Genomic DNA, 16,019 nt, shown 5'->3' with positions numbered 1-16,019 from the left:
GATGTTATGGAAGGAGAGACCCACCTGGAGTCAGAAAAACTAGGCTCTGGTTCCATCATGTACTGGCCATATTGCCTTAAATACATCACTTTTTTCACTGATAGTAAAAATACTACAAATAGCTACCATTTAGGGAACTTCAACATTATGCTAAGTGCTTTTAGCTGTGTTACCACATTTAATCCTCACAGTGTATCTGCAATGAGTTTAATTTTTTTTCAATCTCTTTTTAATGATTAGGAAACCGAGGTTCAGAGCGATGAAGTGATTTTTCCCAAAGCACACGACAGCCAACAAATGGCAAAGCCAAGATCTCCAAAATTCATGCTTTCCTGATAGTACTACACTGATTTTCACCTCAGTTTTTCATCTATAAAATGGGGATACAGGAATGTCTGTGTGGCCTGACAAGGCTGTTGTAAGTAAAGCTCCAATGCAATTAACGAATGTAGAAGCAGCCTGTAAACTCTAGAGCACCATTCAAAGGTAAGGAAAATAATATGTAATAAGCATCTACCATGGGCCCACACAAAACAAGCAGATGGTTTCTACCCACATTGAGCTTTCAAGCCAATTGTAAAGGAAAGCTATGTGAACAGGAAAACTAGGAACACACATCAATAAACTGATTTAAGGAAGCCTTTAGGAAGAGCACACAACACAGGCTCAACTGTCAGACCAGCAGTGGGTGTACTGCTTGGGCTGTGCAAGGCTGGCTCTTTCATCCACCAGCCACGCAGCAACACAGCCAGAGGTATTTTGTTAAGGCATACTGCAATTTTTTTTTCTTAATTAAAAAATGTACTTTTTTTTTTTTTGGCCGTGCTGCGTGGCATGTAGAATCTTAGTTCCCTGACCACGGATCGAACCCGTGCCTCTTGCAGTGGAAGTGCAGAGTCCTAACCACTGGACCACCAGGGAACTCCTAAAAAACGGACATCTTACAAGTCAGATTTACTGAAGTATAATTTACTTACAGTAAATTCACTCTTTTTGGGTATACAGCTTGATGAGTTTTGATAAACATATATAGTTGTGTAACCACCAATTAAGAGACAGAATATTTTCTATCACCTCCAAAAGTTCCCTTGTTACCCCCTTGTAGTCAATCTCTCTCTCCTACCATCCCTAGAAACCAGTGATGTGATTTCTGTCCCTATCGTTTTGCTTTTTCCAGAATGCAGAGGAATCTTTTTAATACATAAGCCAGGTCAAGTCATCCTGTGTTTTAAGCCCCCATGGCATTCAGAATGAAACCCAAATGCCTCTCCGTGGGTTGCACGGTGGCTCCTCCCTGCGTCTTTAATCCCGTTTCGCATTACTTTTCCTTCCCTGTGGTCCGGCCTCCCTGGCTGCCTTTTTGCTCATTTCTGCCTTAGGAGGCTTTGCATCTGCTCTTCCCTCTTCCTCAGCTCTTTCCTGACCAGCTTTCTTTCCCTCATCGCCTCTCACCACTCCCCACTGTTTGAGCCCTATTTCTTCCTTTAGAACATGAAATGACCTTGCTCATTCATTTACTTGTTTACTGTCTATCCCCCTTCTCTAAAGCTGTAAGGTCCCTAAAATAAGCAGGGAGCTTGTAGGTCTTATTAAGAGCTCCGTTCCTAGAAACTTAGAATAACGCCAACCCATGGTTGGGCTTCCATTGGGAGTCACAGAATGAACACACGTGTGCCAAAGAAGTAGGGACTAGTGAGGTCCACGTAGTTGAAACTCTAAGAAGATTCAAAGAAGAAACAGGCCTTATATTGCATGCACATGGGGGAAAAAAAAGGGTAGGAGGACTGGCCACAACTCCGAACCAGGGTCTCCCTACTGCCATTCTACCATCCCTTCCCCAAAGTCCCCAATGATGGGGCCACAGAGTGCCTGGGACACAGAGCCGGGGCCTCTCCCATCCTGGCCCTCTGGAGCCATCAGGCTTGTTTCTCTCCTGAGGCCTGGGTCCCTTCAACTCTTCTTTGCCCATCTAGCTGGAGCTCCCACACACAGCCAGCTCAGGCTCACGGGCCTTCTTTCTCCTATCCATGTGAATTCAGAGAGGCAGGGGGAACCCAGGGGTTATTCTGTCTTGCACTCTTCCCCAGGGAAGAGCCACACAGGACGCTGGTCTTGTAAAGCCTGAGAGATTATGAGACAAATTCCTGCCTCGCAGGGCCCCACGCGCTCAGCGAAGGGTACACGTGGACACGACATGCACTTGTGTCCACAGTTCCCTGAGCTGATGTCCCAGTTTTCTCTCTCAATTAGCACTAGAGTTCTGAAAGCTTAATTTTTTTATAATTTATTATCTCAGTTGGGGGTGGCCAAGGGAGAAGGCGGGGAATTCCTTTGCCACGAGAACATCTGTTTTGCTGGATAGCAAAACTTAAATTATGACCTCAAGACTTGAGCAGAAGCTTATAGCTCGTTCGGTCCAGTCTCCTAATTTTATATGTAAAGATACTAAATCCTAGAGAAGTTAAGGAACTTGCCTGGGGCCACCAAGCTAAATAGGGACAGAGCTGGGGTAGAACTCAAGTTTCCTTAACCCCAGTTCAGCCTTATCTCCACCTTAAAATGTTCTTGAATTTGGCTTTTATCCCTTCCCCTCCACTGAAACTGCTCTTTTAAAGGCCACTAATAGCCTCAATCACCAAAATACAATAGCCGTTTCTTAGTCCTCATCTAACTGGACAATGCCACGGAACAGAACCCTGCTCGCCACACAAAACTTCCTGAAGCACACGTGGCAGGGCCTCCTCTTGTGCCTCTGACCTCCAGCCCCTTTTCCCAGTTGGAGCTACCTCTGGGTCTATCGAAGGCAGGCTCCCCTGCCTCACCTCCACAATGTGGGGGTGGAATCCTTCCTTGAGACCCCTTCTCCTCTTCATCTGCATTCCCACCCCAGGGGCACTGCATCCACTGACTCTCATGGTCTTACCACACAGGGCAGCCAAGAGTCCCCTACTCTCCTTCCAGCCCCGACCTCTCTTCCCCAAGAAAACCACTGAACATTGTGAACACAGAAGTTATCCTACAAGGACCGGAAATTCGTGCTTGCGGTCTGACTTGCCATCTTCCCTCTGCTACTCCTCTCCCTGCTCTTATGCTTCCTAACTTGACGGCATAACTAAACTCCAAAATCCAGGTTCAAAACTGGGAGGACTCTTCTGATCTGCTCTTTTCTCCCCATATTCAACTAGACACCAGGTCTCACTTATTCTGCCTCTAAAATCTCTCCCCCATCCAATTCCTCATTGCCTTTCGTAGCAATCCTCTAGTGCAGACTACAGAAATCTCTTTCTGCTCTTGAGCCTCTTCTCTAGTCTCCCTCTTCAAGCTCTCCTGACTTGGCACTCTACTACCCTACCATGTAGGGAGGAGGTTAGTGCACCCTACCATGTATTCACAGTGTGTACCCCGTAGCGAAATGCTCAGGGAAGGCTACAATCCAGCTCCACTCTTCCTTTCCACACTTCTCATATTCCCACAAACCCCAACTCCTCAGTTACATAAGACTGTCCACTACCCCATGACGGTGCCCTGCATGTTTGAGTCTTGCTTTTGTGCTTCAGCTCATACTGTTTCATCTTCCTGGAAGGCCTTACCCATTTTTAAGATGATTTTGGTTGTAAAGGAGAGAATTCCAGCTCAAATTAGTTTATGTGAAAGAAGGGATTTATTGGTTCATGTAACTGTTCAGTGCATAGAGCCAGCTTCAGAGAATACAATAATTATCATCAAAGGTCTTTCTGGAAACCCCTCTCTCTCTTCCCCCCATTCCCTCATCCCCCGAAGTCTCTCCCACAATAGGTAAACTTCCTTCCTGCACAGAGTAATGGAGATGTGGAAACATGGCCACAGACAGCTCCGGGCTTTCATCAATCCAACCCAGTGAGGACCTTTCTGGGATCCCAGATGAAGAGCTCCTTTCTCATAGTAACTATAAAATCCCAGAGAAGGACTCTGCTCAACCTGGACTGAGTCACACCACATCCCCTGGAAAGATCACTATGGCCAGGGGAATGGGAATTTGTGAATGGCAAGGCCTGGGTCACATGCCCATTTCTATTTTCAAGCAGCAGGGGTAGTCATGACAGCCCCACGGGGACAGCCTGGAATGAGGGAATCTGGGCAGAGTAGAACAACCCAGTTCCACTGAACTCTCATTTCTCCACCTGCTGCCTCCAGGCTTAATCCTGAGCCCTTGTCCAAATCAAATTCCAGTTTTGCCTCTTCTGTGCACTGATTGTCTCCCCCAACTGATCCAACTCTCTGAGGGCAGGAATTGGATTCCTATGTGATCAGTATAAGGCTTCACGCAAAGTTTCAGTCTGCAATTACTATGTCCAATTATTTCTTTGTGAAGTCATTGCCTGATTCCCCTGGGACTGACTTGCCCACCACCGAATCTCCAAGCACCTAGAACAGTGCCTAACACATAACAGGTGCTAGATAAATACTGAGTAAATGAATGAGTGGTTTGAATAGAACAAAGGTTACCAGCCTTTGGTGTTTGGTAAACGAGCTCAGCTGCTTTTTAATTCTTCCCACTTCACAGAGAAGAATAAACGATAAGGCAAGAACTCCAACTTCTTGTCCCCACCATCCCACCCCCAAATTTCTGTACACACACCCCATGCTTATGGCCTTCCTGTCAGTCTCAGGGGAGGAGATGCACATTCATGTCCAGATTAAGCTGCCCATCCATACTCTGCACCCCCTCCTCCCTGCCCATCCTCCTGGGGCTCTGCTCTTTCTACCACTTCCTCTTTCCTATACCTTCCGCATCTCCCTCGGTCTGGACTCTTTCTTTACGGCTTCTCAGTGGATCCAAGTCCCCGCATGGGAGCCAAATGAGATCAAATAAATCCTCCCTGAGCCCTCCACCCTTCTCCCCTCTTCCTTCTACAGTTCCAGTTTCTTTTCCAGGAGACTCCATTTGTGGCCTCAACTTCCTCAATCCCACATGCTTAACCCCACTGCAGTTTGGCTTTTCTCCCGTCCCTCTATTGAAACTGCTCTTGCCAAGGTTGCCAACAAGTTTTCAGACCCAGTGGTCACCTGCCAGTCTTCATCTTATTTGACTCTTGCAGTATCCGACTCAACTACTTCCTCGCCTTCTTGAAATTCTTTCCTTCCTTGGCTCCCATGATGCTGCTCTGCCTTGGATTTTCTTTTCCGCCTCTTAGCTCACTCCTTCTTGGTTTCCATCACAGGCTCCCCTCCCTAGATGTTTCTCAGTTCCTGGAGCTGTGGGGTGGCGGGGGAGATGCATCCTCTGCCTTCTCTCCCCTTCTCACTTAGCCTGGTGAGATTCCCAGCTTTCAAGGCTCTCACTGCCCATGAGCACCAAAGAATTCCAAGTTGACCCTTCTCCCCAGGTGCATCCTATCTCCTCATCCACATATCCAACTGCCTGCCAGGGATCTCCACTTGGGTGATCCACAAGAATCATGACCAAACATGACCAAAATAAGTCAGCATTCTTCTCCTCAAGCCTTCCCTCTTCCTCCTGCATTTCTCTATCTCAGGGAACGGCACTACCATCCCACCAGTGGCCCAAACCAGGAATCCTGGACTCATTTTTGTCTACATCCTTTAAAATGTAGTTCCTCCTCAATGCCATTCCAGTTGATCATCAAAAAAATTCAATTATTGCACCGCCCAAATAGCTCTTAAATCTATCTCCTTTTCCCACCTCCCACGACCACCACTTGAGTTTAGTTCTTAATCTTTTCCCACCTGGATCACAGAAATAACTTTCCATCTGGTCGCCCAACCTCAGAACCTGACTCCTCCAGTCCACATAGGTGATCTTCCTAACGCACAAAGTGATCCTGCCAACCCATTTCCTTAAAATTCTCTGGTTCTTGAAAGTTCTCATCACAAGGTAAAAAATTTTAACTATGTATGGTGATGGATGTTAACTAGATTTACTGTGGTGATCATTTTGCAATATATACAAATACCGAATCCTCTCACTGTACACCTGAAACTAATATAATGTTATGTCAGTTATACTTGAATTTTTAAAAAACCGTTTGGTGGCATCTCATTATACTCAGAATAAAATCCAAAGTCTTTGGCACAATAACAAGGCCCTTCACGACCGGGTCTCTGTCTCATCTTTTATCCTCCATCTCTTGACACTCCTTTTATATACTGTGTTCTAATCAAACCAAATTACTTCACATTCCCAGCATGTTCCATGTGGTGACATATCTCAGTGCCTTCTTACATGTTGGTTCCTCTGTCTGGCATTCCTTTTCTCCACCTGCTAACTACCATTCATATTTAAGACTCAGCCCACGTGTCATTTCTCTTGGCCAATGTTCCTGCCTAGAGAAGGCACCCTCTGTTCTCCCACAGCCCCGTGGCAGTTCCTGCTCTGAGATGTAAGTGTCTTTTACACATACCTCCCATTAGGCTGAGTTCCTCAAGAGCAGGGACTAAGACCTTCCTCCCTACTTCCATGGCATCATGTATATGTCTAGCTCACACTAGGTGCTCAGTAAATGCTTATGGGTGAGCAGATGGATTAATGGATGGATGGCTGAATGGATGGATATCCTACTATCCTGTCTTTCCCAAGTCTTCTCCGACCACTTCCTTCCACCAAAGCCTAAACCTCCAGTGGCAGCTCCTCTCTGTTGCCACCTACTAATGGCCCACACTTCTGAGGCAGGAATGGAAAATGATTCCAGGAGCTGTCCAGATGGAGATTAGGGGCCACTCCGGTGTCAGAATGAATGTGATACACGATGGTGACCACCACCTCCACCTCCAGAAGGAACCCAGCCCCAACCAACCACTTGATATTCTCTCAGCCACTGACCTCAATCAAGGCTTGTGCCATACTGTTTGCTGATGGGTACTGGGTCCTGGCCTGCCAGCTCTCTATTGCCCACACTAGTGGTGGTCTAGTAAGAACTGTGTGGTGTTAGAATGGAAAGGACATAGGTTTTGGAATTAGGCAAATCATGATCTCAATACATTGCTGTCACTTACTAAGCTGTGTGACGTTAAGTTACACAGTTAACCTAACTTCTCTGAGCCTCACTTCCTCATCTGTAAGATGGAATTGATGACTGTATTTCCTCATAGGTTGATGAGAAGAAACAAATGAGGATAACAGATGGGATTGAAAATGATGAACACAGTCTATGACCATCAAAGGCTTTCAATATTATTATTCCGTCTTTTGTAGAAATGAGTTTGCATTCTTTGTGCACCTCAGTTCTTTCTCTCTTTTCTTCAATGAACATTTATTAAGCACCTCCTTTGTGCCAGACATTGGGCTCAGTGCTGTATGATGAGCAAAAATAAGCCACCATTCCTGCTTTAGGGAGACCTGGTAGGGAGGGGGCACCCAGACTAGCAAGAGAGACAGATACATAAACACCTAATTAATTTACACTGTGTAATAAATATTAGTGCTCTAAGACTCTGGAGGCAGGTGGCCCAGGTTGATTTTACAGCATGGGGAAGTTGTTCCCGTAAGTAACAATTTTCCACAGAAAACCTATCTGTTGGCTAAGTCATCAGCAGGGAATCCAGGGTAAATTCTTGGTGATGCAGTCCTATCCTTAAATATATTATCTCCCTTTCCTCTATTTTTGGTTGAGAAATCAAGCGAGCAGGGGGACAAATTCAAGGCACCGACTATTAGCCTTGCAGGATTTTATTTTACTTTAATTTTTTGGTGCTATGAAAAGCACAATGTTTTTCCTCTTTTCTGTAAAGAAAATTAGAACTAAAGATGGCTCAGCAGATAAAAGCTGTGGGCGGTAAATACTCCCACTATTCCCCCCTGCATTTCAGGCTTCTAGGTTTCTCTTTGCATTTACTGAGCTAGAATCCTGAAAGAGGCCTGAGGAATTCTAGCTCATATCCTAAGTAAGAGATGAAAAGACTGAGGCTCAGAGGGGCTAAACGACTTGCCCAAAGTCAAGTTAGAGAAGGAGCCAAAATTAAAACACAGCTCTCCTGAGCCTCCCCTTTAACTATTCTGCAAATCTCCCAACTCCCTGGATCTTATGCACCTGAACCCGGGCAAGCGCCTTCCTGTCTATGTAGCCCTCCCATCCAGGGGGGAAGTCAGGGCTGTCTCCATTTCTAAGCATCCTGGAAGCCACAGACAAAACACTTCTTCCTTTAACATGTCACTGGGTCCCTCCTCCCAGAAACATCCTGTTTCTCAATCACAGGATACTTTCAGATCCTCCTCTTTGGTTTGAGAAGCACATCTGCATGAAAAGTTTGGTTAGAGGTGGTTTTCTCTAAATGCCTCTCAGGACTTTCCTGGCTGAGAAAGCTCTGTGGTTGAGGTTGCTATTCTGCAATTATCTTGGCCTTAAAAGGGCTTTCATGGGTACCCCCTACCCCCTCAGGAGGGAGCCAGAATTGATTTTTCTATGTTTAGAACCTTGCATCAAAGACCTCAAGAATCTGAACATGAAGGTAATTCCCAATTTCACAGCTCACTTAGAACAGGAAAGGAGCTTGGGGTAGCCCTGGGCCAACTACTCCAGGAAACGGAGCCCCCAGAGCAGCAGGGGCAGAGCCACCTATCTCGACTCCTGGTCCAGTGCTCTCTCCCACTCTCTGTAATATCACTCCAACCTCCTGGGCTGAAGCAGCTGCGCCATCAAAAATGTCATATCACTTATGACAACACAGTTAGTTATATAACTGATGCTGCAGAGCAGGCAAGGGGAAGAAGCCCTGAGCGTGAACGACAGCGCCCCGCTTCTGGCTCTCAGGCAACCTAAGGCCCACATACTTGAGAACTCCATATGGGAAGGGAACACCCACTAATCAATCAAAGGAATCACAACTGTAGCTGACATGTGTAAAATGATTTCTAGAAAACTGTTAAAAGGGCATTGCATATATTACATCACTTAATATTCACAAACCTGTTAGGTATTTTTATGATCAGCCCCATTTTACAGGCAAGGAAACTGAGGCACAAGAAAGTAACTTGTTTAAGGGCACACTTCTAGTTAGTGGTAGAGTCAAGATTTAAAGCCAAGCAGCCTGTTACAGAGCCCAAGCTGCTAACTGCCTCTCAGTTTTAAAAGCATGCTAAACGGCTTCTCCTAATAGGAATCCACCTATCTCTTTGAACCAGTAACAGGTCACTGCTCCTTTCTCTCCTTCCTCCGCTATGCTAATGACTGATTTCTCAGGAGGTTTCTTTCCTAACCAGTATTGTGCATAAATGAGAAACATAGAATAATATAAGAATGTGATACCGGTTTGAACAAATTCTTAGAATGCAGTTTGAGCACCTTCAAGCTTTTTATGATGATGCAGTCAATAAAGTGAGGTGAAGTGCTCTTCTTACAGCATCTGCTAACCATTTTAAAATCCATGTAGTATGTACGTAAACATACACATACGTGCACATCTTAAAAATTTTTTCAAAATCAAAAGTTGTTCTTTGCTAGTGTCATATTTTGGGGTAATTCTTTCCAAAATGTTTTTTTCAGTTTGAAATCACCTCCTCACCAGCTTGTCTACTGTCTTTCAGATCAAAATGTGCTCTTGCGATAATGGTCCGTCTAGCTTTGTAAGACATGAGAGACTTAGAACACCCTGGGAGAGAGGGAACCAAGTCCCTGCATCCAGATTGACTGAGCACATGTCAGAAAAATATGACCTTATTCTACTCATATTAAATCTCCAGTATTAACAGTGAGAAGCTGAAAAACATAAGTGATCCTGTCCTATCTTTAGCAGGTGTGGCTAAGATGCATGATATAATCTGGGGAGTTCCAAGTGCTAAAAAAACAAGACAGTCCTCTGACTCTGGGCACTATAAATCTAATCTAGCCCCACACGGACTAGAAATTCTGGATTCCTCTGGAGTCTTGTCAATCCTGCATGAAGCTTCATCCATTTAATCTCATCAGCAACAACCCTTTCAATAAGCACACGGGTTCGATTTCAGAATCCAACAGGTGACTGAGGTTCAAGAATTCCACAGCTGATTCCTGAGGCGATCAGGTGGACTGTTTGCTACTCTTCTGGCAGGAAGGTCTGCTGGTATTTACAGCTCAGTGAACAGTAAGGAGGGAGAGAGCACCATCCATCAGCAAAGGAAAACTCATCTGCTACTTGATCTGACATTCTGTTTGCGCTCACACTGTCTCCAGAGAGCAAGGTGCATCCCTTTGAATAAACATGGAGACAGAAGGAAGGGGAGGGGGAGCAAAGCCGCAAAAGAGATGACTGCAGAAACAAGAAGTCCACAGATCGAGGAGCTCTCAGTGGAGTGCTGCCCCAACATGGGACCATTTGGGGATGTGCAGGAAACGCCCTTTCAGATGACTGTACTTTTACTGAGTAATGGCTGCAAGTTGCTGTTCAACTCCTCTCACGCCTGCCACTTAGCAGGTGCCAAACAGTGGTGTGCTGAATGAACACAGGCTTGCCCTGAACCTAAGCCAAAGACTAAACACCCTAATTACAAAGTCAGGGTCAGCTGGTAGGAGGAAACCACCAGCTTTTGGCAATCTTAAGATTGTCTTCCCTGTCTGGTAGGGTCTCTCCTTGGACTCCAATCCTACTGGAAGGGCTGGGATATTTGTATGAGCAATGGTGTCTTCACCAAATCCTTAAATTTTGTTTTACCAGTGGCACTGAGCAAGCACCTTGGAAAGGAACACACATCCAAAGTGCTCCACTTTACTGTGTTCACTTATATAAAGCCTACCAGCTAGCAAGCCATGCCTCAATTGCCACCTTCGGACTCTCTAGCTCCCTAAAAATTCACTTAATGCTCCAGAGACAACAGATAGCCTGAATATGACATCACAGAAAACTCAACATCTCAAATGAGGACAAACTGTGGTGTCCATAGCAACTCCACAGTTCATTTTACATTTTCATCAGGTAGACGGTCCAAGTAGTTGTCACTATTTGCTCAGAATGGGAAGTCACTTAAAGTGATTCTGTTGATTCCATATATAATGCCTTAAGAGATTTCTTTGAGAGGGTTTTGGTGATTAAATAAAATTAACACTTGCTGTTAAAATTTTGATTAATTGGAATAAAAGAATCCCCTGATTGACTGCAAAAATGATGAGGCTGTATCACAGGTGAGGTCAGGAGCTCCTAACAACCAAAATTATTTAAAATGTCACACATAAAACGTCACTGATTACTCAGGGTATGTGTAAAATTATATTCTGCCGTCTCAATGATCATTGTTTATTTCTCAGTATGGAAATGTTCTGGATTGTCTGACACAGAGCTCCCAAACACTAGTTCACAATCCATACACAAAGGAAAAAAAACCTAGCAAGCTATTTTCAAATGAAAATTTTAATAAAGTATTAAGAATCGCGCTTTTCAAATGACAGTCTAACATGTAGCCCTCTTAATGGATGCAAGTTTCCCACTGCAACATGTTTCAAGCAAAAGAATGTCAAAGGTCAGTTTCCCTGCAATGTTCCTAGGCTGGTATGGGTGTTAACACTTTGTTCTAAACAGCATCTGCCAGCCAGGCCTTTGTAATATAATTTCAGTTACTACAGGCATATATGGAAGCCCCGTCCGTCTTCTAATCAGCACGCCATAATGTGGATAAGAATGTATGCTGAATGGAGTGGCTCTTTGCTCTTCTGGAAATGCTGATTAAAAAGGATCTGGAGATGTCTCAATATCAATATTCTTCCTCTCAATGCAACAGGCTGGGCTATTAAACCCCAGTCCCCATTAGGAAGTCATCAAGTTCTCACAGGACATCACTCACAGAGAACGCTCTAATTTCATCTGCCTGGGTGAAATAAAAGAGCATCCTGATTAACTCGTAAGTATGGTCTGATAGGTTGTTAACCAATCGTACTGGCCAGGCAAGTCCAAAATTGCGTTCTGTAAATGCCACCTAGATTTTCAGGGCCAGCCCCACCCATAGTACAGTTCGCCTGATTCAAGTGACTCTCACCCAAGTGGCAATCTGGAAAATCACCTCTTCAAGGGAAGGCTCAAAAGAATTTGTCACTAGGATACAGAGACACCAATCCCACATTTTGTGGTTAATAAAACAAGTCCTGCATCCAGCTTGGCACAAGGCCCTGATCTGATTTATTTCAAGCCAAGCTGGAGGGCTCACAGGAAAAGCTACTATTCATGAATGCTTCAGGATAGGACACTAGGGTCCCTTGTGGCAAAATTAACATGGGCCAGAAATCTTTCTGTCTCACCTTTTGAGCAAACTTAACTCATTTCCTAAAGAGAACTGGTGTATTTTAAAAAATATACTAACAGTTTTACCTACAAAATCTCAATTTTGCCTGTTATTTTTCTCCAAAAAGGCGTCCTGTCAGGTGATAAAGGGAGGAGTGCAGGGAAAAGAGAGAAACTGCCAGGACGTCTGATTTAACCATCTGAAATATCTAACGCTTGATTTTTCCCCCCCTCCCTCCTCTGTGTAACCAAAGATGAGACGCAGAAGACTTTCCCGGAGAAGTCTAAATACAGCCTTCATTTAAGATTTTCTGCCCCAGTACATAATTAGGAAATTTCATTCTAAAATGGCACGCCTATCTCCTTGGAGAGCGTGCCTCTGTTTGAATAAAAAAGGCGAGGTATCCTTCAGGGTACTCAGTATATATTTTTAAACTTCTTATTAAATCAACCTAAGTTATGGAGCTTTTTCAGGAAAAGCAGGTAAGGAGGTGCTTTGGCAGATGCAAAGTTAATTTCCAGACTCTAGCATACACCCCGCTTCCATCCCCGCTTCCCTCAACCGAGCGTTTCCGAATGCCTTCGGCCTCCTTCGAAGAGGCTCGGCTCTCTCCGCCGAGGTCCCGGCTCGGCTCCGAACACTGCCGAGTCCCTCCGAGCCTCGCGCCCAGCCTGCGCCGAGCCGAGCCGAGCGCCACCAAGCTGAGCCTCCTCGACTTTTCCAGCCTCGGCTGGGCGCTGTCCACCACTCGCAGCGCCTGAAACCTCACCCAGCTCCGGTGGCTGGGGCTTCCACTGGGCTGCAAGCCTGCCACTGCAGATTACAGAGTTCTGAAGTTTTGAAACGTCCCCTTTAGGGAGAAAGGGGTGGTGCTGCTTGCACTTACCGACCTGCAAGGGCTCCAGGCAGATGCAACATGCACCTTGTTGCAACGAGCAATTCCCCAGGCCCCGCCTTCCCATCCATTTGGGTTGCACAAGCTTCAAAGAAGCCCCAGGCCAAATTACCCGTGGATAATTTGGGTGCGGCAAGCCAAGGGGCCTCTGCACAGAAAGCCCCAGGGAGCTCTCGAACAAAAATAAGAACACGTCAAGCAGACGGGAGAAATTGTCTCCGAGTCGCTACTCCCTACCATCATGGCGCCGCCTAGAACCCGCTTGTCATGCCTGTTACACATGCAAGATTTTTTTGCATCTTGGTTCTGAAACCGCAAGCATGCTTCGTCTCCCACCCACCTTTCTGCGAAAGGGGTTTTTACTTTCCATTGTTTTCCTACGGGATGCAATAACTTCGGCTATTCTGTCAAGTTGAAAAATAATCATTTTTGTTTACTGCACAGCAACCCCTAATTAGGAGCTGTGTGTGCACGAAGGTGTCACAGCAAAGCGACGTGGAATCCTCGCTAAAAGGTCTTAACGAACTCCTCCGTCCCGAACCGAGAGGCCAACGGAAGCAGCGGGGCTAGGAGGCCCAAGGGCGCGCACCCCTTTCCTAAGGTCACCCCCTCCCCAAGCAAAGCTGCCTGTGGGCTCACCAGGAACTGCTAACCAGGAGTGGATGGGGCAAGAATCAAGCCTGGGAGTAGGAAGGAGGGGCAAGGCTCCTTACTGAGAAAGTGTGGAAGGGAAGGAATATCCCATTTTGTTTTAATTTTCAACCATCACTCAAATCCACCCCCAGCTAATTAGGAGGGGAAACTAATACCTAAGGCAGAAGGGGGTGGTGCAGCAAGTGGGGCCTGAAATCCGCATTGTGGGTAGATTACATGGAACACAGCCTATGCAGAGTGTAAATAAATACATTGATAAAGGCCATAGAGTGAACGAAAACTGCCAGTGTCAGGAGAGCAAAGGCTGGGAGGATGGGGGAGAAAGGCGGGGGAGCAGCAAGGAGCGGGCATTCAGCCTCACAGCCAGCGTCCTCCTTCCACCTCTACCTTGGATACACCTGTGCCAGCCACATTCGCTTGAACACCCACCCCCTCCCCTACCACACGCCCCTTCCCCTAACCTCCGTCCTTTGGGGGTGGGGAGGAGGGGCAGAAACCACAGCCTCTAATTCAGCACCAAATCCATGAACAGCAGACACTTGATACTCCACCCCAGCCTAGGGCTGGGTCCCCTCCATGTTTTAGCCAAGTTCAAAAATCACTGCCCCAGGAGAAGAGTAGGGGGAAGTGGGATTATGGATATGGAGTAGGGGGTGGAGGAAGGAGAAGAGAGAAATAGAGACAGAATGATACAGAGACACAGAGATAGAAATAGACGCAGCGACACACAGGAAACACCACACAATCAAGAGTAATGATCATAATCATGCCAATAATGTGATGTTCTGATCAATATGGCGGACACTGTCATTCATACAACTACAGGCGCTCCCCTTCCCTCCACCTCAGCCCGGAGAAAAAAACACCCACCCTGGGAGTTGGGGTGGAGGACCCAGAACCAACGTAGGGCCTGGGGGAGGGGAGTCAAATCAGGTGTGTGTATGCGTGTGCGTGTGTGCACTAATTAAAAACCAGGCCTGGAGATCAATGTGAAGTGAGCAAGGTAATAAAAATTATTAAAAAATTATACTTAATAAAAGTACAAATCCCAATGCCACAGGGACTTACTTCATCTGCTTCACAATGGTGCTTTTTCCAGATTCTCCAGCCCCTGTTGGGACAGACAGGGGGGAAAATTTGGTGAGTGTCAGCTTAGGGGACCGGGGTGGGGGGTTGGGGGGTAAGGCATGCGAGGGAGTGGGCGATCCTGGGCACATGGTGGTGCCAACTCGGGGACCAGGTCTCCCCAGGAGCGAGTGGAGGGGGGACTGGTGGGGGGGTGCAGAGTGGCCAGGGTCGGGGGATGGGGGTGGCAGTCCCGGTCCTTACCCAGCAGGAGTAATTTCACGTCTTTGGCGGCGCTGATGCCATCCTCTTTGAGGTTTTTCTCAATCGCCTTGCTCCGCTCGAGGGCGGCTCGCTCCTCTGCGCTCAGAGTACATCCCATGGTGGCCCCTTCCCTGCCACAGCCCGCACGACTCGGCTGGCACGGCTCCCCGGCTCGGCGCGCCCCCCACCCCCCCAGAAAGCAGAGCCTGGGCTCAAAGGGGAAAAAATCACGATAGCCTCCCCTTGGCTGAAAACAAAAATGTCGGGAAAGCAGAACCCCCAAAAAAGACAGCCTCTAACAGGATTCCAGCCGCGGAGACTCGCGGCAGCTGGCGGGGCTCTGGGGGTGTCGAGGCGAGGGTGTCCGGGGTCTGGGGTTCCGGAGCCGAGGGAGGAGGCGCCCGCGGTCCGAGGAGGCGCGAGCTGCAGGCACTGAGGCTTGTGCACGACCCAAAATAAATAAAATAATTGTCGAGGCAGGAATCGCAGCCGGAGCCGGCGGAGGGTGGGGTGGTGGGCAGGGTGGGTCCTTCTGCCGCTGCTGCCGGAGGAGGAGGCGGCGCGGGGTGTGGAGGGAGTGAGTTAGGGGGTGCTGCTAGTGTATTTGCATCTCTGTTCCTCAGCCGTCGGTGCGTCCGCGGCGCCTTCGCCGACCCCCGCGCGCTGGGCAGGGCTGGGCAAGGGGCCGGGCCGGGGGGCAGGTCTCTAGCGGGAGACGGCGTCGCTGTTTCCCAGAGCTAGCATCGCTCGGTGGAGCCTACCGAAGAGAAAGGGAGAGCGCGACGGAGCCGCGGGCAGCCGGGAGCTCGAGGGGGAGCGAGAGAGGAGAGAGGCTGGGAGGGAGGGGAGAAAAAAAATGAAGGGAGAGCGAGCGAGCGAGCGCGCGCGCTCCACAGACCGGGCGGGGGAGGGGGCGAGCGCAGCGCGCGAGTGCGCCAGCTGCTCTGCGCACCCCGCACG

General features: G+C 47.4%; 1 protein-coding gene across 1 annotated transcript in view; it reads right to left on the bottom strand.

Annotated features, from left to right (window-relative positions):
• LOC117309140 (guanine nucleotide-binding protein G(o) subunit alpha-like) overlaps positions 1–15,910 on the bottom strand; it is a 146,586-nt gene extending 130,676 nt beyond the window's left edge. The window contains exons 1-2 of the mRNA XM_033845362.2: positions 15,060–15,910; positions 14,799–14,841 (exon numbers count right to left, since the gene is read on the bottom strand). Of these exons, the coding sequence (XP_033701253.2) occupies positions 14,799–14,841; positions 15,060–15,177 (161 nt within the window). The 5' untranslated portion in view covers positions 15,178–15,910. The remainder of the gene's footprint in view (positions 1–14,798; positions 14,842–15,059) is intronic.
• Between the last annotated feature and the right edge of the window lie 109 nt (positions 15,911–16,019).

The sequence above is a fragment of the Tursiops truncatus genome, chromosome 19 (genome assembly GCF_011762595.2).
Source record: "Tursiops truncatus isolate mTurTru1 chromosome 19, mTurTru1.mat.Y, whole genome shotgun sequence".
NCBI lineage: Eukaryota > Metazoa > Chordata > Mammalia > Artiodactyla > Delphinidae > Tursiops > Tursiops truncatus.
Note: the sequence above shows the minus strand (reverse complement) of the source record. Positions and strands in the feature narration are given on the sequence as shown.